The 21,865-nt window shown below is 52.4% G+C and overlaps 1 protein-coding gene across 5 annotated transcripts; it reads right to left on the bottom strand.

Moving 5' to 3' along the window:
• Positions 1-224: 224 nt before the first annotated feature.
• On the bottom strand, positions 225-21,844 carry COQ8B (coenzyme Q8B). 5 transcript variants are annotated; one of them, XM_036833885.1, is made up of 17 exons: positions 21,554-21,797; positions 21,019-21,118; positions 20,045-20,120; positions 17,889-17,993; positions 17,634-17,753; positions 17,426-17,492; positions 15,193-15,270; positions 12,434-12,556; positions 12,205-12,290; positions 11,018-11,158; positions 10,856-10,937; positions 9,788-9,881; positions 7,707-7,848; positions 7,449-7,556; positions 4,436-4,501; positions 1,379-1,465; positions 225-900 (listed from the first exon to the last, which is right to left on the bottom strand). In XM_036833885.1, exons 2-17 carry the CDS (start codon positions 21,072-21,074, stop codon positions 619-621), a joined length of 1,713 nt encoding a protein of 570 aa, XP_036689780.1. In that variant the 5' UTR covers positions 21,075-21,118; positions 21,554-21,797; the 3' UTR covers positions 225-618. The 5 variants fall into 5 exon arrangements, with proteins under 5 accessions (XP_036689780.1, XP_036689782.1, XP_036689781.1 ...); XM_036833887.1 differs by lacking the exon at positions 20,045-20,120; XM_036833886.1 differs by lacking the exon at positions 21,019-21,118.
• Between the last annotated feature and the right edge of the window lie 21 nt (positions 21,845-21,865).

Raw genomic sequence — 21,865 nt, 5'->3', positions numbered from 1 at the left:
GAGGCCTTCTCAGCTGCCACAGCCTTCGGAGCAGGTGGTCAGCACGTGCGGAAGGGGCAGGGTGGGGGGTAGGGAAAGGGGAGAAGGAGGGTCCCCGCAACAGATGGCCCAGGCAGGACTGGGGCTTTCAGACAACAGGGTAGGAGGGGGGCTGGCCATCTGCACCTGGAGGCAGCCTGCGAGCTCCTCTCCCTCCCCGCCCAGCGCAGAGAAAAGAGCTGGGGGAAGGGGAGGGCCACTTTTATTAGGACCGAAGTTTCAAACACCGGCCACATCTGGGGGAGACCTGAGGCAGAGGTCAGGGGCTCCCCGTCTAGGTGAGTCTGATCTCCACAATGGCAGTGCGGAGGGGCCTAAGGCTCTCTCACATGTTGGCACACATAAATTAATAGCTGGGTAGAGTTCCTGGATGCTCCCTTTGGAGTGGGGAGAGCAGGACACGGGGGTATGAAGCTGGAATTCCCTAGTCCCAAGCCCAAGGTGGGTCCCCAGACCTGCAGCAGAGAGGGAAGGAGGCCTCAGAGCAGGGGATGGCCTGCTATGGGGCTGGAATCCCGAGATGGAGTCTCTGAGGGGTCTGAGCAGACACCCCTCTGGTTAGGAGGCTTCGGGCAGTGGCTATGCCTGGCGACTGGCCCAGTAGCGGTGGTAGGTGTCCTGGAAGAGGTCCCGGCAGGCGATGTGGGCATGGAGGTGGGCACAGGCCAGGAAAGCCCCCGCCAGCTTTCTGTGCAGGGCATAGGTCTCTTCGGGCGGTGGGCGAAGCCGGTGCTGCAGCAGCACAGGGATGAGGCCCTGCACACGGCGGGCAGTATCACCCGCTCCAAAGTCGTAGGGGCCCTGGGTGGCGAAGGGCTCCCCCAGGATCATCACGGCCTCCACGTGGGCGTCCGAGAATGTCTAGGGGTCGGGGAAACCAGAGGCAACCAGTGTGGACATACAGCCCTCCATTCCCCCAGTCTCAAGTATAAACACAAGCCCCCAACTCCCCAAAGAGTAATAGGCAGCCGCCACCCCTTCCAGAGCCCCTAAGAGACAAGCAGCCCCTACTCCTCCCAAAAGAAAGGGCCCTTCCTGTCCTCTCAGAGCCTCCAGTAGACAAATAGCCCTCACTCTCTCTAGAACAGAGAAGCAGCCTCTGTTTCCCGACCCCCCCCATCCACCAGCAGTCCCCCATTCCTCCCTCTAGAACAGATAAGTGGTGCCCATTTTCTCAGGATTCCTGAGTAGCCAAGCAGCCCCCATTCCCCCCTCCTCCCCAGAACCCCCAGTACAGATAAGCAGCCCCCTTAGAGTTCCTCACTCATCCACAGTTTCCCCAGTAGAGAGAAGCAGCTCCCCACTCCCCCCAAGAGACAGCAGACCCTACTCTCCCAACCTTGGTCTCAAAGCCTGTGAGAAATTTGAGGTCTCGTGATTTCTGCAGGACCCGGTCTCTATCTCCGTTGGCTGCAGCCATCACCACCTGGGGAGACGGATGTGGGCACAGGGTCAGAGGGGTTCAAGGAGGGGTCTGGAGGTGGGAGCTAGAAGCCGGGCCCTGCCAGTACCCACTTCTGTTCTCATCTACCTAAGCCCTCTCACCTAGAAGCCTCTCCTTCCCCACCTTACCCCTGTCTGTGTCTCTCTCAAGACTGTTCCAGAGCCTGGGGGCTGCAGTGGTCAGGTGTTCTGCTCACCTGGCTAGGAAGGCAGAGCCTGCCTGGAAACTACCACAGTGAAACAGCACAGAGGAAAGCAAATGTCAAGTGGTACCCATGGGTCCAAACACTCAATTGGGCAAGTATGTGATCATGACCCAGAACTGCCTCTGAGGTTGCCATCTCTGTGATCACCTGGTTGATGTCTGTTGATGTCTGGTTCCTGCCCTGGACTTGGAGCCCCAGGAAGGCAGGGATCCCGGCTGGGTTTAGTCCCAAGTGGCGCTCACTCAGGAGGCCCTTGGTGAAAACCCCTTGTTTAGCAAATCAGTGTTTGGAGCTAAGCAGCTCTCCAGCCATGCAGGATGGGCAGGAGTTGAGGGCACATGGACAGACAGACAGAAGTGGCAGCCAGCCTGCTTGGGCTCCATCCCAGCTCTGCCACTTGCTGGCTGACTCTGGGGCAAGTCGCTTTGCTTCTGGGGCCTCTGCTTTCTCATCTGTGAAGTGGGGATGATGAAAGCACCTTCCTTGTCAGGTTCTTGGAAGATGAAGGAGGTGTATCTGTGGAGTGCTTCGCACGGTGCCCGCGTGTAGGAAAGGCCATAAATATTGTGAGCTACTATTACTATTAAGAGGTAAATAGGCGGGTCCCTACTTCACAGACGAGGAAACAGGCTCCGAGTGGGGAATAGCAAGGAGATGAGGGGAACTGGGGCGAACCCTTCACCACTGAGTTGCCCCTTCTTGGGAGGAAGGGGGATACAGGATTAAATCTGGCGGTTCTGTTCTGTCCCAGCTCCCCCTGCCCCAGCCTGTCTGGCCATCTGTCACGCCTGTGGTCCTTGGGGGTTCAGTGTGACAGGCCTTTCTTAAACTGGAAAAGGCTGGGGAGGCGGCAGGAGGGCCGTGCTGAACAGGCCTGTGGTGGGGAGGGGCAGGGGATGTCCCAACTACCCAGAGAGGCCTCGGCTTTGTGCCTCGAGTGGCCTGCAGAGAGGGCCCCAAGGAGCCTCTGTGTGTTGGGGGGGGGAGGGGGGAGGGGGGTTACCAATTCCTTCCTGTCCCCATCTAAAGGGTGGCCCCACCATCCCCCAGTCCTCAGGCCAGAACCCCCTCCAACCCCCAACCGCCCAGGCTCCCGGCCTATGTAAAAAGACCACTCGTTATTCAGGAGTTTCCAGATTCTATGTCCCTCCCCTGCTCCAATGCCTTCCACGGCTCCCCAGGGCACCCGAATAAAGTACAAGCTGCAAAGCATGGCTTCAGAGACCCAGAGCGACTGGGCTCCAGCCTCACCGCTGGCTCCTGCTCTGTCCCCACCTGCCTGCCCAGTCCGAATGTGAACTTCCCTCTGGTCCTCTAGGATCTTACTACTCAGAGCGTGGTCCCTGTACAAGTAGCTTTGGCATCACCTGGGAGCATGTTAGAAAGGCAGCATCTTAAGCCTAACTCCAGACCAGAATCTGCATTTTAACATGATCATGGTGGTGGTGGGGTTCTCATGCACATTAAAGTTTGAGAAGTGCTGCTCTAGTCGGAATATCCTTTTTCACCCCTTGGCCTTTGCCCATGTTATCTGGCTGGAGTACCCTCCTAGCTCCTTCCTGATTGGTCTCCTCATCCCTCAGGTCTCAACTCTGATGTCTTCTCCTCCAGGAAGCCCTCCCTGTCCCTGACCCCCTAGGTCAGGCCAGGCTCCTCCTCCAGTCTCCCTCAGTCCCCCGTGATTCTCCCAACCCAGCCCTGACCACTCTGGTCCTTTCTGTCTGTCCCCCTACTGGACTGTGAGTTTTGTGAAGGCAGAGACCTGGACTGCATTGGTCACTGTTGTCCCCAGTATCGTCTAGAATAAGACTAGGCACAGAGGGGGGTCAGAGAACGTTTGAATTGATGACCCAGTGATTAGAAGACCCGGGTTGAGGGACTTCCCTGGTGGTGCAGTGGTTAAGAATCCGCCTGCCAATGCAGGGGACATGGGTTCGATCCCTGGTCCGGGAAGATCCCACATGCCACGGAGCAACTAATAAGCCCGTGGGCCACAACTACTGAGCCTGTGCACCACAACTACTGAAGCCCGCACACCTAGAGCCTGTGCTCCGCAGCAAAGAGTAGCCCCCGCTCGCCACAACCAGAGAAAGCCCTCATGCAGCAATGAACTCAACGCAACCAAAAAAAAATGACCCAGGTCGAATGTCCAATCTCAACAAATTAATGAGATGGTGTTTTCTGTGGGCTCTGAGACAAATCAACCCCTGTGGGTGGGAAGGACGGGCAACATAAAGTGAGGAAACACTTCTTAAAGAGAGAACTGCTCATTAGAGAGCAGCTGGAGGGGAAGTATGTGAGCAAAAGGCTGGACACCAAGGCCCTGGACAGCATCGGGTGTGGGGAGGTGACAGGCTGGCCATCGTGGGCCTTTCTCTTAGGACGCAGCTAGTGAGGGGCTGGGAACATGGGCTGTGTAACCAGACTCCCTGAGTTTGAATCCCAGGTCTGCTGTGACCTTAGGCAAGTGACTTAACATCTCTGAGCCCCAGTTACTTCCTCTGTAAAATGGGGTTAAAAATGGTCCTCACCTCATAGAGTTGCTTTCTGGTTTAGATCAGTTACTACATGTACAGCACTTAAAACGGTGCCCGACATAATATTAAGTGCTTGGTATTTGTTAGCTGCTATTAATATCACTATTATTTATTTCTTCATTCCAGATATTCTGTTTCTCCTTCTCTACAAGCCTTACTATCTGGCTTGAGGCTCGACCCTTCAGAGACCCCAGGATTGGGGGAACTCACCTCGATATAATGGTCTGTGAATTCAGTCCCAAATGCCCGGCTTGAACCAAAGTCCAGCAAGATCACCTGGAAATGAAGGATGGTGAAAGGGACACTGGGAGTCCACCAGTGCTCCCCATTGTCTATGGGGGTGCCAGGGTCTGTCCCCCTCTCCCCACACGCTGCCCCTCCTGCCCAAGGCCCCGCCCAGCTGCCTCCCCTGGGCTCCTGGCTTCCGGTCTCCACACATCAATCCACCCCCACATGAAGCTCAAGGGACCTGGTTTTTATTTTTGGGGTCCTAGTTGTTTTTATAACAACATGTTTTAGGCTCAGAAAAAAAAATCTGGAGAATAATAAAATATATGGGAAAGTAAAATCAACACCCACAAATCCTACCACCCAGTTTAAAATATAAAACACTACCAATCTAAGTGGGGCCTGATCCTACCTCCCCCCACCCCCACCCTCTCTTCTAGGGTCACCACTTTCCTGAAATTATTTTTATTATTAAATTGTTTCCTGAAATTCCCATGCATGTGTTGCTACATTTTCTATACATATGTGGATCCATGAACAAAACATACTAATGTTTTGCATATTTTAAAACTTCATATAAATGGTATTTATGATAGTTATTCTGCAAATTCTTTGTGTTTGACATGGTTTTGCAATTCATCCCCATTGCTCTAGCTCATTCATTCATTTTTTCACCGCCATGTAAGATTTTGTTGCATGAATATATCATATTTATCTGCTTGATGGGCACTGTAGTTATTTCTAGGTTTTGCTATTAGAAGCAGTGCTCACCGATGTAGAGAACAAACGTATGGATACCAAGGGGGGAAAGTGGGGGGGTGGGGTGGGGTGGGGAGGTGGTGGTGGGATGAATTGAGAGATTGGGATTGACATCTATACACTAATATGTATACAACAGATAACTAATAAGAAACTGCTGTATAAAAAAATAAATAAAATAAAATTCAAAAATTCAAAAAAAAGGGACTTCCCTGGTGGCGCAGTGGTTAAGAATCGCCTGCCAATGCAGGGGACACGGGTTCGATCCCTGGTCTGGGAAGATCCCACATGCTGCGGAGCAACTAAGCCCGTGCGCCACAGCTACTGAGCCTGCGCTCTAGAGCCCGTGAGACACAACTACTGAGCCCATGCACCACAACTACTGAAGCCCGTGCGCCTAGAACCTGTGCTCCACAACAGGAGAAGCCCGCGCACCACAAGGAAGACCCAATGCAGCCAAAAATAAATAAATTAATTAATTAAAAATAAGTAAATAAGTAAAGAATGTAGATAAAATGAACCAAATAAAGTTGAAATGTTTAAAAAATGGCAAAAAAAAAAAAGCAGTACCCCATGAACATGTGTGTAAGTTTCTCTACGACAGTGGAGTTCAAACTGTTTATTAAAACCCACAGTAAGAAATGAAGATTAGGGGCTTCCCTGGTGGCGCAGTGGTTAAGAATCCGCCTACCAATGCAGGGGACACGGGTTCAAGCCCTAGTCCAGGAAGATCCCACATGCTGTGGATCAACTAAGTCCGTGCGCCACAACTACTGAGCCTGTGCTCTAGAGCCCGCGCGCCACAATTACTGAGCCCACGTGCTGCAACTACTGAAGCCCATGTGCCTAGTGTCCGTGCTCTGCAACAAGAGAAGCCACCGCAGTGAGAAGCCCACCCACCGCAATGAAGAGTAGCCCCCGCTCTCCGCAACTAGAGAAACCCCGCGCGCAGCAACGAAGACCCAACACGGCCAAAAATAAATAAATAAAATAAATAAAGTTATTTAAAAAGAAAAGAAAAAAAGAAATGCGGATTATCCTGGGCACCAGTGCACATGCACATATGAATATAAACATAAAACAAAAGTGTCCTGAAATAATATGCATCCCTCCCATCTGCCAACACATTCTATCTTTTTAAAACAAAAACTGCTGTCGAGACCCAATAAATTGATGTCAGGCCTCATATCACCACACCCGAGAAGGAAGACACCTGCCCTGGGGTGTGAGCCTTGGAGGGATGCAGGGTGTCTGTGCACTTGGGGGGGAAGAGGGTGTCAAGGGACTGAGGCTGGACTAAGTGGGGCCATGTCACACTCAGCACAGGGCTCACTTGATCCTGAGGGTGTTGGAAGCTGTAGAAGGGACAGCTTGGCCAGATTTGTGTTTCCCTCTGGGGACAGAATGGCACAGACCACTTTGGAGAGCCACTTAGCAACCATGCACGCTGAGAGTTTTTCAGTCCAAACTGTCACCCCCAGGCCTTTGGACAGCCTGTGTCCTTTGCCAAGTATGCTCTTCCCTGCTCCTTAGATGGCTGTCCTTCTCTTGTCTTTCTGATTTCACCTTCCTTGACCCCACCCACCCCAGGCAGGGTCAGCCACTTTTCCTGGCTTCCCACCGCCCCCTGTGCCCTCCCCCCATCACTGGCCCCTCGCCTGTGCTTCCCCATCAAGGTATTAACTACAGGTCATACTGTCTGGTGATGGGTCCCTGCATTGGACTGGGAACTCTGCGAAGGCAAGGATCAGGCTTGTCCTGGCATCACTTTCAAGAGGCAGTAGGTGCTTGGTGTGTTCTAAGTGAATGATGGGTGTGGTAATGATGACTGTCTTGCAGAAGTGGTGCTCCCTCTTCTCCACTGCCACTAGGAAGCCACTGCCTAGCCAGGGACTCCATTTCCCAGCATCCCCTGCATCTAGACTAGCCCCATGACCAGTTCTTATCAGTGGAATGGTGAAGGGAATGATGGGTCACTTCCGGCCAAAGCAGTTAGACAGTGGGTTACCCTCTCAACCTCTCTTTCCCCTTGCACTGGAAGGAGAGCCTTTCAAGTCCTAGGGGATGGCACACTCACAAAAGGGAAGGAGCCTGGGTCCCTGACTCACTGCCTGGAGGAGGGCCACTCCAGCCTGTTACATGGGTAATCAACTACTACTGTGCTGAGCTACTGCCATATTGGGAAATATCTGTTACAGCAGCTAATGTACCCTGACACACATCACAAGGAACCAACCTGGTGGCTGGAGGCATCATACAGGAAGTTCGCCCAGTTGGGGTCCGTCTGCATGAATCGGAACTCGAACAGCTCCCGGAGACAAAGCCTCAGGAGCTGGAAGCAGATCTGGGGTGGGAAGAAGGAGTAAGAGACATCTCAGAGCCATGTGCCCCTGTAAAGCCCTCTGAGGCCTGCAGAGGGACCATGGGTCTGGGTTGCCCTGCCAGCTATGCCCCAGGGCAGCACCCTCCCTACTGTCCCATGAGCCCCATGTACCTGGTTCCGGATGTCCTGGCTCAAGCCCTGGCACTGGTCCAGCGGGACCCCTCCAGCCAGCTCCATGCCCAGCACCCGCGTCGTGCACAGCTCCTGAATAATGGCTGGCACCCGAAAGAAGGGGTCATCTGCCAACAGCTGCCTGGGGCAGATAGGAGGGGCGGGGATGGGACTTCACACTTCAGGCCCCTGTGGCCCTGCTTGAGGCCTCCCCCTCCTCTGAGGAGTCTTCCATGAACAGTCTTTGTCTTGCCTTTCCTCCTGCCCTCCTCTTTCCTGTCTGTCTGGAGTGATGGCCAATACCTGGTTGGATTGACATTCATTCAGACATTTCATTCATTCACTCATTCACCAAATATCTCCATGGCACCCACTCTGTGTCTGCCCCTAAGCTGGGTGCTGCTGGAGACCCAATTACCACTTCCCTTCCAGAAACACTTCTCTGTTGGTCGCCCCAGGATGAACTCAGTGTATTAATTAAGCTTGATGAGCATTACTTTCTCATCAACTTATCAATTAATCCACCCAAAAAATAGTCACTCATATACAAATCTCCGAGTCCACAGTGATACTCACTGGCCACTCCTTGGAGTCATTATTCTGAACACTGGCTAATAAAGGGAAAGAACCTTTCTCGGTGTCCATCCCTGTGCTGGATGATGCTGGGTGACAGAGCACTAGATGAGCCCCAGGTGTGACCCCCCCACACACAGCAGAGACCACACTCTAACAAACAGACCAATAATAGATTGAGATAGGTGTGTCAATGCAAGATTTGGGAGGCAAAGAATATTAGCGAGGCCTCTGGTTGGGGACCTGTGGGACGGCTGGAGTTGGGGGGTGGGGGGACAGGGAGATGGGGAGGAGCCGGGGAAATGAGAAATGATGTGGGTTTTATCCTGAGAGCACTGGGAAATCCTGTGAGGTGGTGGTCTCCCCAGATCCCACACTGCAGTGCTCTGGCCCAGCCCACCTGACACTCTCCATCTCCAGGTCCCGCTTTGGGGGCCTGTATTTTTGTCCTTGTTTATCAAATCTCTGATGTTTGATCCGCTCCTCATAGGGCAGGGCTCTGCTGAGCATTCAGTCAGCACAATTCCCTTTTATCCTCACTCCCCCTGAGGAGGACGCTCTCCCAAGGCCACTGGGCAGATTAAGGCCACCCAGTCTGTTAAGGGCTGACCCGGGACTGGATCCTGACTGGATCCCACATCTGAGCCCATGCCCCTAACCACTGCCTTCTACTGCCCTTTCTCTCGCTTCGTGTCTACAGAGCCGGGCTCAGTGAACGTGTGGGCCGTGCTTCCACGCTGTGGAAGGTCTCACTGAGGTGCAATTAATTGCCGCTTATCAGGCTGCCTCTAAGATACAACCACCGTTCCATGTAGCTGTAGTTCATTCATTTTTGATGCTGTACGAATTGTGCTGATGAATATATCATAACTTATGTATCCCCCCTGTTGGGTGAATTTGATAGATTTGGGTTGTTTCCAGTTTGGGGCTATTGCTGCTCTGAGTATTCCGGAAAAGTCTGACGGTGTGCACTGGCATTAAGGGTCACTAGAGTATTTAGCCAGGAGGGCAGCTGGTGGGTTGGATGTGAACACTGAGGCTTGATGATGCCCAACCATTCTCCAAAATGCTTGCATCAATTTCTCCCTCTGTCCACAGTGTACAAAGGACGCCCTGCCGCCCCGTTCTCTCCAACTCTTGACACACACAGACTGCTTCATCTCTGTTAGTCCGGTGGGTGTAACGGTATCTCGTGTGACGGAGTGCCTGTTGACAAGTCTGTCTGCCCCACCAGCCTGCAGTGGTTCTGTGTCCCATTTGACAGATGAGAAAGTAGAGACATTTAGAGAGAGGAAGTGACCTGCCTAAGCTCACAGACGACACAGGGTGTGAACGAAGTAATGAGTGAAGGCATGGATGGATGAACAAATGAAGAGGAAGAGTCTGCCAGCCCTACCCCAGGGCTCCAGCTGCCGGAGGCTGTGAGGGCATCCACCACCCTCTCAGCCCGGGAGGGAAGCTGGAGGGACGAAGGGGGCCTCCAGGGGTCTGTAGGGGCCTCAGCTCACCTGAAGTTCTGGGCACAAGCCGCCTCACGACGGTAGTCACATTCCCAAGCCAGCTCCCGCTGCAACACCTGCAGGCTCTGCTCTGCAAACAGGCCTGAGGGGCGGCAGCGTGTCAGGCAGGGAAGGCCACCGCCTGCCCCTCGCCCCCTGCCCGGCCCCTCAGGCTCCCACTCAGGGACGTCTTCTCTTGCCGGCCGTGCCTCTCGCTCTGTCCCTGTCTCACCGTCCCTCACCCCGTCTGCTCCATGCCTTTTACCCGCACTCTCTGGCCACGCACTCCCCCTCTGTCCTTCACACGACTGCGGGCTCCGCGGAAGCCTCTCTGCTCGGGTCTCTTTCTCAGGCACACACAGCGGTCCTGAGGCTCCTATCATAGTCACATCTGCCGCCTATTCTCTGTCCATTTTTCCTTTTTAAAAATATTTTGGCCGCACCTCGTGACACGTGGGATCTTAGTTCCCATCTTAGTTCCCTGACCAGGGATCGAACCTGGGCTCCCTGCAGTGGCAGCGTGGAGTCCTAACCACTGGACCGCCAGAGAAGTCCCTCTCTGTCCTTTTTTCCATACTCTCTCACACTGCTCTCAGTGTCTCTGAATCTTACTTCCGGGCCTGACTCTCTCACTCTCTTCTCTCCTCGCTCTCTCCCTCGTTCGCTCTCTCGTGCGCGCGCACACACACACACCTCTGCTCCATCTCCCCCAGGCGCTGTCTCACATGCTGTAACACACACGTGAGGTCCCACTTACGCTCCCTTCCTGTTTCTGTGGCTCTTTCTCAGGCCTCCAGTCCCTCTCCACACACCCCCTGTGTGTCTGTTTCTGGATTTCTGTCTGGGCTCCTGTTGGCATCTCTGAGTTTGTCTTTTTCTCACACGCCCATACTACTCTGGGCTTTCCCCGCCTTGGTGCCCCTTTGTTCTGTCTCAAACACGCAGACTGAGGCGTTCACTCAGGCTCACACACACGGGCGCACCCTGCCCCGAGCTGGCCCCCCGTCCCCCCCATCCAGCCCCGCTTTCCCTCTTCAGGGCGACCCTCCCCCAGTCAGGGTGGACCGGGCGCCTCACCCTCCGGCAGGGCCACGCTCATCTTGAGCACCGCCAGCAGGTTCTGGATGTCACTCTGGATGCTCTGGGCGACGCCTGGGTACTGGGAGGGGAGGAGGATGGGAGTCACCCCTCTGGGGCGGCCGGGTGCCCAGCCCACCCCCGCCCCACCTCCCCTCTCACCTGGATCTTCACAGCCACCTCCGTCCCGTCCCTCAGCACGCCCTGGTGCACCTGCCCGATTGAGGCAGCAGCAAAGGGCACCTCCTCCAGAGAGGCCACCTTGGCCTGCCACTCCTTGCCGAGCTCCTCTTCCAGAACTCTCTGGGGAGAGTGGTCATGACAATCGTCATCATGGTTTCACGCAGCCAGGTTCACGTTCTGTGCTGAGCGCTTTGCGCGTTAATAACCCCACTCACCACACGTGGGGCCCTGGGCCGAGCTCTTGGCCGCTACCCCACTTTACAGATGAGGAAACTGAGGCTCAGAGAGAGATCTCTTGACCAAGGTGATGAGCCAGGCGCTGGCAGACTGGGAGGCCCAGCCTGAGTCCATACTCCCGAGGCTGTGCGGGCTGATGTGTGGATTGCTATCATGTAGGGTTAAGTTTGATAATAATCCTTCATTATACCCGTATATTGTATTATTAACTCAAGAGTTAATGTGATAAAGGAGAGCTAAAATTTACAGAGGGCTTCCTGTGGGCTGGGCCCTGTATAGAGTGGCTCAGAGAAGGGCAGTAATTGCCCAGGGTCACATGGCGAGGGAGCCAAACAGAGCTCAGAAGGCAGGCAGCTGGATTCCGGATTCCACACCCTTGCCCAGGCATTTACTCAGTGCCTGGCGCTGTGCCAATCTATTTAAGGACACTCTCTCCTTTAATTAAAAGACCGGTAATAAGAAGAGCTAACACTTGCATGTCACTCATGGGGTGTCAGGGACCCTTCAAAGTGCTTTACATATACACTGATTTCCATAGTCCCATGATGTGGCCATTGCTATGACTACCACCAATCACAGATGAGGTAACTGAAGCACAGAGAGGGCAGGCCACACGTCTAACCGCACAGGTAGTAAGTGGCAGAGCCAGGGTTTGAACTCCCGAAGTCTGGTCCCTGACCACAGCACTTCACCGCCTCTTTAACAGCCCTGACAGAGCCCTGAGCCTGCCAGGAACTCGACTAAGTGCTATGCACCATTCTCTCATTTACTCATCACAACAATCCTATGAGATGTGTGCTTTAGTGGTCCCCATTTAACAGATGGGGACACAGGCTCAGAGTGAGACAGGGAGCACAGCCATGAAGACAGGAGGGCCAGGCAGGTGGGGCACACCTCCCTCGCCAGCTTTTCCCCCTCTGGGCACTCACCAGCATCTGCCGGCGGGGCATGAAGTCGGCGCTCTGGCGAACTCGCTCGAAGATACGCTGCAGCTGGGGGCTGATGAAGCTGTTGTCTTGGGAGACATCGGGAAGAGGGAAGCGGTGAGGGGAGAGGCCAGGAGGGGCCCCTGTGCGAGTCTCTGAAGTTGGGGCTTGGTGGTAGGTGGGGTAGGGTGGAACTGAGGTCAGGGGTCAGGAGTCAAGGGTCATGCCGTACCCTGGATGCTGAGCATTTGGCCAAGCTTGAGGGCGGCCCCCCGAACCGTACACAAGGTCTGCACAATCCGCTCGGCACTGGCCTCCGAAAGGAAAAGGCTGGAGCCCGGCCGGGAGCCTCCCTCTGGGGTGGAGAGAATAATCATTAGTATGGCAACCACAAAAATAATCAGTATGACACCACTGCACACCTACCAAAATGGCTAAAACAAAAAAGAAGACAATACCAAGTGTTGGCAAAGATGTGGGGCACCTGAACGCCGACACTGCCGATGAGAGTGCCATGGCCCAAGCCCTTTGGAAAGCAGCTGGGAAGTTTCCAGTAAAGCACACACCTATACCTGACGCAATCTGCCTCCTAGGTATATCCCCAAGAGAAAGGCATAAATGTGTCCACCAACAGATACTCCAAGAAGGCTCACGGCAGCGCTATTCATAACAGTCCCAAACTGGAAACAACCCAAATGACCATCAGTAGAACGAACAAAGGAACTGTGGAATAGTCACAGGGTGACTATTACAGTGTTGAATAAACAACCTACAACCGCTCACAGCAACATGGATGCATCTCTCAAATAGAATGCTGAGCAAAACCAACCAGACACATACGAGAAAGCACTGTCTGATTACATGCGTATAAAGGCGCAAAAACAGACAAAACTAATCTCAGGGGGTCAGAAGCCAAGACAGTGGTGACCCTTAATGAGGGGGGAGGTACCAGAATGCGGCACGAGAAGAGGTTCTGGAGAACGAGGGCAGCAATTCTCCAAGTGTGTTCTGGGGGCCCCTGAGACCCTTTAGGAGGGTCTGTGAGATCAGAACTATTTTCATAATAATATTAATATGTTATTTGCCCTTTTTTACTCTCATTCACTCACAAATGTTCAGTAGAGTTTTCCAGAAGCTCTGTGACCTGTGATACTGTCACTGCTCTGACGGCTGATGGAGAGAGAGAGAGAGTGTGTGAGTGAGTGAGTGTGTGTGTGTGTGTGTGTGTGTGTGTGTATATTCTTGTGTTCAAAATTTTTTTCAGTTTTAATCTCTAATACAGCAAATATCCATAAATACAACCCCACATAAGTTCTTGGGGTTCTCATTCTATTTTTTAATAGCTTTATTGAGATATAATTCATATATGATATAATTCACCCATTTAAGGTGCACAGTTCAATGGCTTCTAGTATATTCAGTTGTGCAACTATTACCACAATCAATTTCAGAACATTTTCATCACTGCTAACCTGTCAGCAGTTACCCCCTCCCATTTCCCCGACCCGTCTCCCCTTGAGTCCCTGGAAACCATTAATCTACTTTCTGTCTCTGTAGACTTCCCTCTTCTGTACATTTCAGATAAATGGAATCATACGATATGTGGCCTTAAAAAAAAAAAAAAATGTGGCCTTTTGTCTCTGCCTTCTTTCACTTAGGATAGTGTTTCAAGATTCAATCACACGATAGCATGGATCAGTCCTTCATTCCTTTCTACGGCCGAATAAAATCCCATTGTATGGATATAATACATCTTGTTTATCCATTCCTCAGTTTTAAGGGTGTAGAGGGATCCTGAGACCAAAAAGTTTGAGAACTGCTGTTCTAGGGTTTTTTGATCTGGGTGCACAGATGCATCCACTTTGTGAAAATGAACCACACTATACACTTATGATATGTGCACAGTTCTATATGCAAAGTATATTATTATTCAATAAAGTGTTTATTAAGCTTTTATTTATTTCATCAAACACTTATTGAGCTCTTTCCTGAGGGCTCAGCCTGTGCCAGGCAGAATTCTAAGTGTCTCTGTGGATTCTCTGGCTGAACCTCCACAACACCCCAGGAAGTAAGAACTACCAATGCCTTAATTTTCAAAATGAGGAAGCAAGAGATTCAGAGAGATACCGTGCCTGGCCCTGGGGCACACAGCACAGAAGTGGCAGAGCAGGGTGTAGATTCAGTCTGGCCTTACCCTAAAGCCTATTCCTCTACCTACCCTCAACTTTTTATTTTGAAAAAGATCCAAATAGACAGAAAGACTGCATTCATAGCACCATGAATACCTGCACACCTGATTCAATGTTTTAACGTGATGCCTCACCCGCTTTATCTGTGCGTGTGTACCCAGACACTGACCAATACTTTTGCTGACTGATTTGCACTCAACTTGTGTGAAGAATAAGAATAATCCCCTACACAATCACCGTGCCAAAATCACACCCAAGAAAATTCACACTAATTCTTGAATACCTACTACCCAGTCATATTCACATTTTCCCAATCGTCCCCAGAAGTCTTTTATAGTTATTTTCTTTTCAAACATCCAACCATGGCTCACACGTTCCATTTGTCAGTTATTATCTTTCTAGTCTCTTTTTCATCTAGAATATCCACCCCTGTTTTTGTTTCAAGACATCGACATGTTGTGGAATCGTACCCACAAATGCTGATCTCTACACAGCCCAGTCCGTCTCTGTTGTCCACAGACCCTCACCGGCACTCCTATTTTCATGCTTCCTCTCCTGCTCAGTTAAGAACGCAACTCTGGATGGCTTACATTATTTTCTCTCATGACCTGCTTCTACTCAACACCATCCTGACAGCAGCTTCACCCTGTTCTGAGCCCTCCACCACGACCCTAAGAGGTGGCTATGTTATCATCAGCTCCATTCTCCAGTTGAGGAAACTGGGGCTCAGAGAGGTGAAGCCACTTACCCCAGGTCACACAGCAAGGCCAGGGTGTGGACCCAGGCAGCGTGGCTCACGTACCTGGTTGTACACGTCCTCCGGGCAGGGACTTCTTGACCACCTCAGCTAGTGCTCCCAGCCCCAAGCTCACAGCCAGTCCTGGGGAGTGAGAGAGGAGCCTGAGTCCCCGCTTGCCCTGGGGCGATCTCCTCCCCCACCCCCTCCCCACCCCGCTGACCCTCTCTCCTCTCTGTCTCTCTTTATGTACACCTGTCTCCCAACTCTTTGTAGTCAGCTCTTTGCATCCCTCTGTCTCCAAATCAGTCTCTTACTCACTCTCTCCCTGCTTGAGGTTCCCTTGGAGGTGAGACTACTTCTTTCTCCATCCCTCTCTCCTTGTCTCTGTCTCCCCGGTTAGTGGTTCTCACCCCTGGCTGCACACAGAGTCATGTGAGGAGGTTTTGTAAATACGATGCCCAGGCCCTACCACTGAGGTTCTGGTTGAACTGGCCTGAGATGAGGCCTCAGAATTCTTTTTCTTTTAAGCATCCCAGATGATTCTAGTGTGCAGCCATGGGTAAGAAGGCCCCGAAATGATCCCCCCAGGACTCTCTGTCTTCCTATGACTGCTGTTTCTCTGTCCACATTTCCTCTTCTTCATGCTCACCTCTCCTTTTCTAAGTCAGTTATTTCTCCATCTCTGCCCTTCCGTCCACCCGGCATGTCTGTCTAGGCCTCTTTCCCTCAGTTCCTCCTTTGGATGTTAGCTCTCCGGCTCTGATTTCCTCTGCCTCCTCTGTCTCCTTGTCCTTAAAGACATCTCGAGTCACTCTGCCTCTTTCACTGTCACCATCTCTGTAAATAATCGTAGTTGGCATTTTCTGAGCACTTTTCTCCATGCCAGGAACCATTCCCAGTGCCTTTTATGCATTGACTCATTTTGTCCTCACACCCTCATGAGAGAAATTTTACAGAAAAACTTCCATTTTACAGAAAAGGAAATCGAGGCTCAGAGAAGTTAAGTAACTTATCCAGAGTCACAAAGTGAGGATGTGGCAGAATCACCTGTTGAACCCCGCGCAGCCTGGTGCCAAAGCTCTAACCAGTGTATTTGACTCCTTCAATCAGTATCTTTAAAACCTGAACCATGATCCACAGTAAAGAAGACATTTGCATTATAACCGGTAGAGACCAATGTATATATAATGTTTCATGAAACAAGACTTTCCCTTACTCTACATGTACACATATTTTCCATTCTTCTTTTCTTTTTTTTTTTTGGCTGCGTTGGGTCTTCGTTGCTGTGCGCGGGCTTTCTCTAGTCGCGGCGAGCGGGGGATGCTCTTCGTTGCAGTGCGTGGGCTTCTCATTGCGGTGTCTTCTCTTGTTGGGGAGCACGAGCTCTATGTGCGCGGGCTTCAGTAGTTGTGGCACGTGGGCTCAGTAGTTGTGGCTCACGGGCTCTAGAGAGCAGACTCAGTAGTTGTGGCGCACGGGCTTAGTTTCTCCACGGCATGTGGGATCTTCCCGGACCAGGGCTTGAACCCGTGTCCGCTGCATTGGCAGGCGGATTCTTAACCACTGCACCACCAGAGAAGTCCTCCATTCTTCTTTTTAATGCTGGTTGCAACCTGCTAAATTATTTCATGCAGGGCTTCCCTGGTGGTGCAGTGGTTAAGAATCCGCCTGCCAACGCAGCAGACACGAGTTCAAGCCCTGGTCTGGGAAGATCCCACATGCCACGGAGAAACTAAGCCCGTGCGCCACAACTACTGAGCTCATGTGCCACAACTACTGAAGCTCGTGCGCCTAGAGCCGTGCTCCACAACTAGAGACACCACTGCAATGAGAAGCCCACGCACTGCAACGAAGAGTAGCCCCCACTTGCCGCAACTAGAGAAAGCCCACGCGCAGCAATAAAGACCCAATGCAGCCAAAAAAACCCAAATAAATAAATAAATAATTAAAAGAAAACTATTTCATGCAGGTTGTGACCTGAAGTTTGAATAATCCTGCTGCATGAACCGGGGTCAAGTCACTTCACCTCCCTTAGCCTCCACTTCCTCATCTATAGAACGGAAACAAACACTCATTGATTCAGTGCAGAGACCACATGTGTATGGGGCCCTGCACATTCCAAGTTCTCAATAAACATAACATTCCTCTCTATTTCTCTTGGTTCTACAGGACTTTGCCTTCATTCTTTTTCCATCTCTCCCTCCTCTCTCTGTCTCTGCTCCACTCTCTTCCTTGCTTCATTGTGTAAATGTCACCTCCTCTGATCTAGGTCACAACCTCCCACAGTCATACCTACCCCCAAAGTTGGCCAAGCGGCTGACGCGGGAGGTGGGCACCTTGCGTTCTCGAGAACGGTCACTCAGCTGGGAAACGGGGAGAAGGTCTGAGCGGGAAAAGGTGGACACAGCACCCAGGAAGTCCAACCAACCTGCCACCACACCCTTCCCCAAGCTTGGGAGGCCAGCTGCCTTCATGGGGTGTTGCTGGGTGTGGGGCAATGATACCTGGGGCCGGGGTGCCTTCCTGATCCGGGCCTCCCGTGCCTTGCGAATGTCCTCCTCACCCAGGCCCCTGCCAGGCCCATCCTGGTGAAGCTTTTGGGTCCAAGGACCCCCACATGGCCCCTGCAAGAGACGTGAACACCAGTAACGAGTGGAGGATGTACCGTCAGCCTGGCCCTTTTAGACCCCTCCCTGTCCTTTGACTCCCTGAAGCCTCCCTCAGCCTCCTCCCTTGGAGACCCCTCCCCAGCCTCTTACCCAGCAGAGGGGCCCAGGCCCCAGGGCCCCACAAGGCAGACCAGTAGTCCGGCCCCACCGTCCACAGGTCCCCCGTAGTAGGCCCCCCACCTCCAGCCACATTGTCTGGGGGAGAAGAGGAGGGGTTATTCGGGTAGGAATTGTGGGACTGACCTCCCTGCTTTGCCCGACTTTGCCTCACATTCCTCCGTGTCCACCCTAAGACTCCCACCACCAAAGACTTCCTCCCCTGTTAACAGGCCCCCAGTTTCGCCTGGTTCCCTCTCTCGTTGCTAAGAACCCATAACTCTTCCCGAACACCTCTCCAAACCACTTTCCCCTGGTCCCACTCCGCGCCGTTGCTAGGGTCCTCCCCCGTTGCTAGACACCCACAGATCCTCCAGGGCTACCTCTCCACTCCTCTGAGCAACCCCCTCGTTGCTAGGCACCGCCTTCCCCTCGGTTGCTAGGCACCCACAACTCTTCCCGTGTTCCCCCCTACCAACCCGGTTACTAGGCACTTCCCCCGGTTGCTAAGCACCCACTCCCCGGCTCTGGGTCAGCTACGCGCCGGGGAGGCCTGCATTTCCGGGAGTCTTCTCATGCCCGCCCCCTCCGGTCAGCTAGCGAATGAAGGAGGAGCAGATCGCTGACTGGCACAAAATGCGCACCGCTGTACGTGAGGGGGCGGGGCCAGAGGAGGGGCCTCAGGGTGGGCCACGGCCTAAGGGTAGGGTAGGGTAGGGTAGGGTAGCGTGGGCTGGGCCACGGCCTAAGGGTAGGGTAGGGTGGGCTGGGCCACAGCCGAAGCGCTCACGTGCCATTCTGTGCCCTTACACTGACTTCAAAGTGCGTTGTCCGAGGTGGACCTTTTAGTTTCCTACACGTCTATTTTACAAACATTCCTCTCCTTTACAAACTCCACACCTCTCCTTTGCGCGAACATTTTGTCAGCCTCCGCTTTCCTTGTCTGTACCCCTAGTAGGCTCAGCATCTCTCCTTTGAACACACATCTTCTCAGCAAACATTTCCCTTTCACATGGAGCCCCTCCACTTTGCACACTCACCTTGTGCTTCAAATACCCATATCCTGGTACCCAACCTCCTCCCTTGCCCATATAACCCCCCTGCCTTGCTCACCAACTGTTTCCCTCGGTGTGCATAAACCCTCTCACACCCAGCCCTTTGCACACTGGGCCCCTGTTCCCTCCTACACCCGGCTCTCTCAGCTCCCCGCCCACCTGCAGGATGGTGTGAGTGGGAGCCCTTTGTTTCCTGTAGGCCTGACATTTTCCAGAGCACACTCAGCCAAGATTCCCAGTGCTGACTCAGGAGCCTTGGCATCCCAGAAAACCAGCTCCCAGCCCATCTGGGTGTGTGTGTTGTTGATGGGGGAGGGAGGACAGGCTTAAAGCCTGCTTTCCGCCCCCCGCCAGTAAACTGACTCACCCCTCTTCTCACAGTCTGGAACAGAAGCAGCTGGCTGGGACATCTCTCCCACCACTGGGAGAGAGGATATGACACTCCCCACACAGAACTGCCTCCCCCAAACCCTGTCCAACCCCCTTTGTCAGGAATCAGACTTCCCTGTCTCTGTCCCTGTGCTACGTGACCTCAGAAGAGCCTCAACACTTTCTGGATCTCAGCTTCCCAGCCTGTATGATGCATTAGGGGGACCCTGCTATGACTTCCCATTGGTCTGTAAAGAGATGACTCACTTTATAGCCCTGGATCTGTGCCCAACGCCCCTTTCCAGGTGACTGTTTCAAAACAGAAACCACCCCCTGTACTCTTCCAGACATAAGGGTCTGACTCAGGAGCTAGGTGGCAGCTCACTCTTGGGGGCAAAATATATAAAAAGCACCTATGACAATAACTTATCCTACAGGGCTGTGACTCATGGTACCAAGCCTGGTATCAGATACATGAGATCATATCAGATAGCCTGGTGGCTACAAGCAAAGGCTACAGGCTGGCAGAGCTCTGACCCTCAGTGTCCCCATTTATAAAGTGGGGCCATGGCATCCCCTCTTGCTCAGTGTTAGTGAGAAAGGGATGCAGTGAAATAGTGTCTGTAGAGAGGTTGGCACAGAGCTGGTACAGAACAAGAGCTCTATACGTGAGAGAAATTTCTTATAGAAGAACTATTCTTTTCAGAATTTCTATTGAGCGCTTACCATACGCTTTTCTAGGCACTGGGGACACAGCAAGGAACAATACAGGCAAAAATCTTTGCCCTCTTGGTGCTGGCTTCTGATGAGAGGCACAATAAAATAAAATACATAAGTATATGTAATAAGGTGACACTTGTTAAAGAGAAAAATAAACCAGGGAAGGGCAGGGAGAGGAGGGAAGAGTGCGCGTTTAAATAGGGTGGTCAGGAAAGGCCTCCTGAGGAGACATCATTTGAGTAAAGACCTGAAGGAGGTGAGGGAAGGAGCGACTGAAATAGCTGAGGAAAGAATGTTCCAGGCAGAGGGAACAACCAGTGTAAAGTCCCTGTGCTGGAAGATATCTCAGAGAAATAGCAAAGATGCCAATGGGCAGAGTGAGTGAGGGGAAAAGGATTAGATGAGGTCTGGGAGGTAAGCAGAGCCAGCTCAGGTACACTAGAGGTAGTCACGGTGAAGACTGTGGCTTTTTTCCTGAGTAGAATGGCAACCACTGAGGATTCTGAGCAGAGGCAGAACTGATTTACATAAAATATTCCTACTTCCGGCTCTTCTTCCAACACCCCCAGCCTCAAAATCAAGTTGTATCACTCGATAGTGACCAAAGGGACTTCCCTGGTGGTCCAGTGGGTAAGCCTCTGCACTGCCAATGCAGGGGGCCGGGGTTCGATCCCTGGTCAGGGAACTAGATCCCGCATGCATGCTGCAACTAAGACCTGGCTCGGCCAAAATAAATAAAATAATAAATAAATATTAAAAAAAAATAGTGACCAAAGACCCAAATTTTGGATTAGATGAGCCAAAGTTCAAATCTACACAATTGAGATGTGTGATCTTTTTTTCCCCTTTTTTTGGCCTCTCCAGGCGGCTTGCGGGATGTTAGTTCCCCGACAAGGGATCAAACCCAGGCTCCCTGCAGTGGAAGCACAGTCCTAACCATTGGACTGTCAGAATTCCCTAGATGTGTGATCTTGACTCACCCCTTTGCCTTTCTGTGCCTCTGTTTCCTTGACGGTGCAATGGGGATGACGATCATCCCTACCTTACAAGATTTCGGGTATAAAGCGGTAAGTGCAGCGCCTGGCACAAAGCAAGTATACAAATGTAAATGCTGTTGTAAATAAATTAAAATCCCCATAACAACCCTTTTTACAGATGGGGAAACGGAGGCTCTGAAGAGACAAGTCTGTTGGGAGAGGTCATCCAGGAAGTAAGTGCTGGAGCTAAGATTTGAAACCAGGCGTTCTAGCTTCAGAGATTAAGACCCTGGTTTTGCCCGTCATTTAACCCTAGGCAAATTCTTTCACTGCTCTGGGCCTCAGCTTCCCAGTTGGTAAAAGTGACTGGCTCTTGTGGCACTGAACACACATTTTTCAAAACAATCAAGCAATATAATGTATCCTCATTTTACAGGTGAGAAAACTGAGTCTGGGGCTGGGGCAGGGGGTTGGGAGAGGAAGTCACTCGTTCAAGGTAACACAGCTAGGAACTAGCAGAGGCGGGTCTCGAACTCACACAAGTGGAATTCCCAACTCTTCGAAAGTGCTTCCCGGCGCTGCGTGAAGAATGGGCGCGCTGCTGGACTCGTCGCCGGGGGTTATAGGGAGACTAAACTAGTCACTCGAGGGTGTGGGGAGGTAGGGTTAATTGCGAGGGTGCTGCGCAGGGCCCCACTGGTCCGGGACCAGGATCCCGGCGCCCCACACCAGACCTGGACTAGCTCCAGGCACTCGCGGTTCACCGCGCGAATGGAGACGGGAGGAGCCAGACAAAGCCCGTACCCCTTTACGTCACGTCCGGCGAGGCGGGGCTTCGGGGCCTTCCCCG

The sequence above is a fragment of the Balaenoptera musculus genome, chromosome 19 (assembly GCF_009873245.2).
Source record: "Balaenoptera musculus isolate JJ_BM4_2016_0621 chromosome 19, mBalMus1.pri.v3, whole genome shotgun sequence".
Lineage (NCBI taxonomy): Eukaryota > Metazoa > Chordata > Mammalia > Artiodactyla > Balaenopteridae > Balaenoptera > Balaenoptera musculus.
Note: the sequence above shows the minus strand (reverse complement) of the source record. Positions and strands in the feature narration are given on the sequence as shown.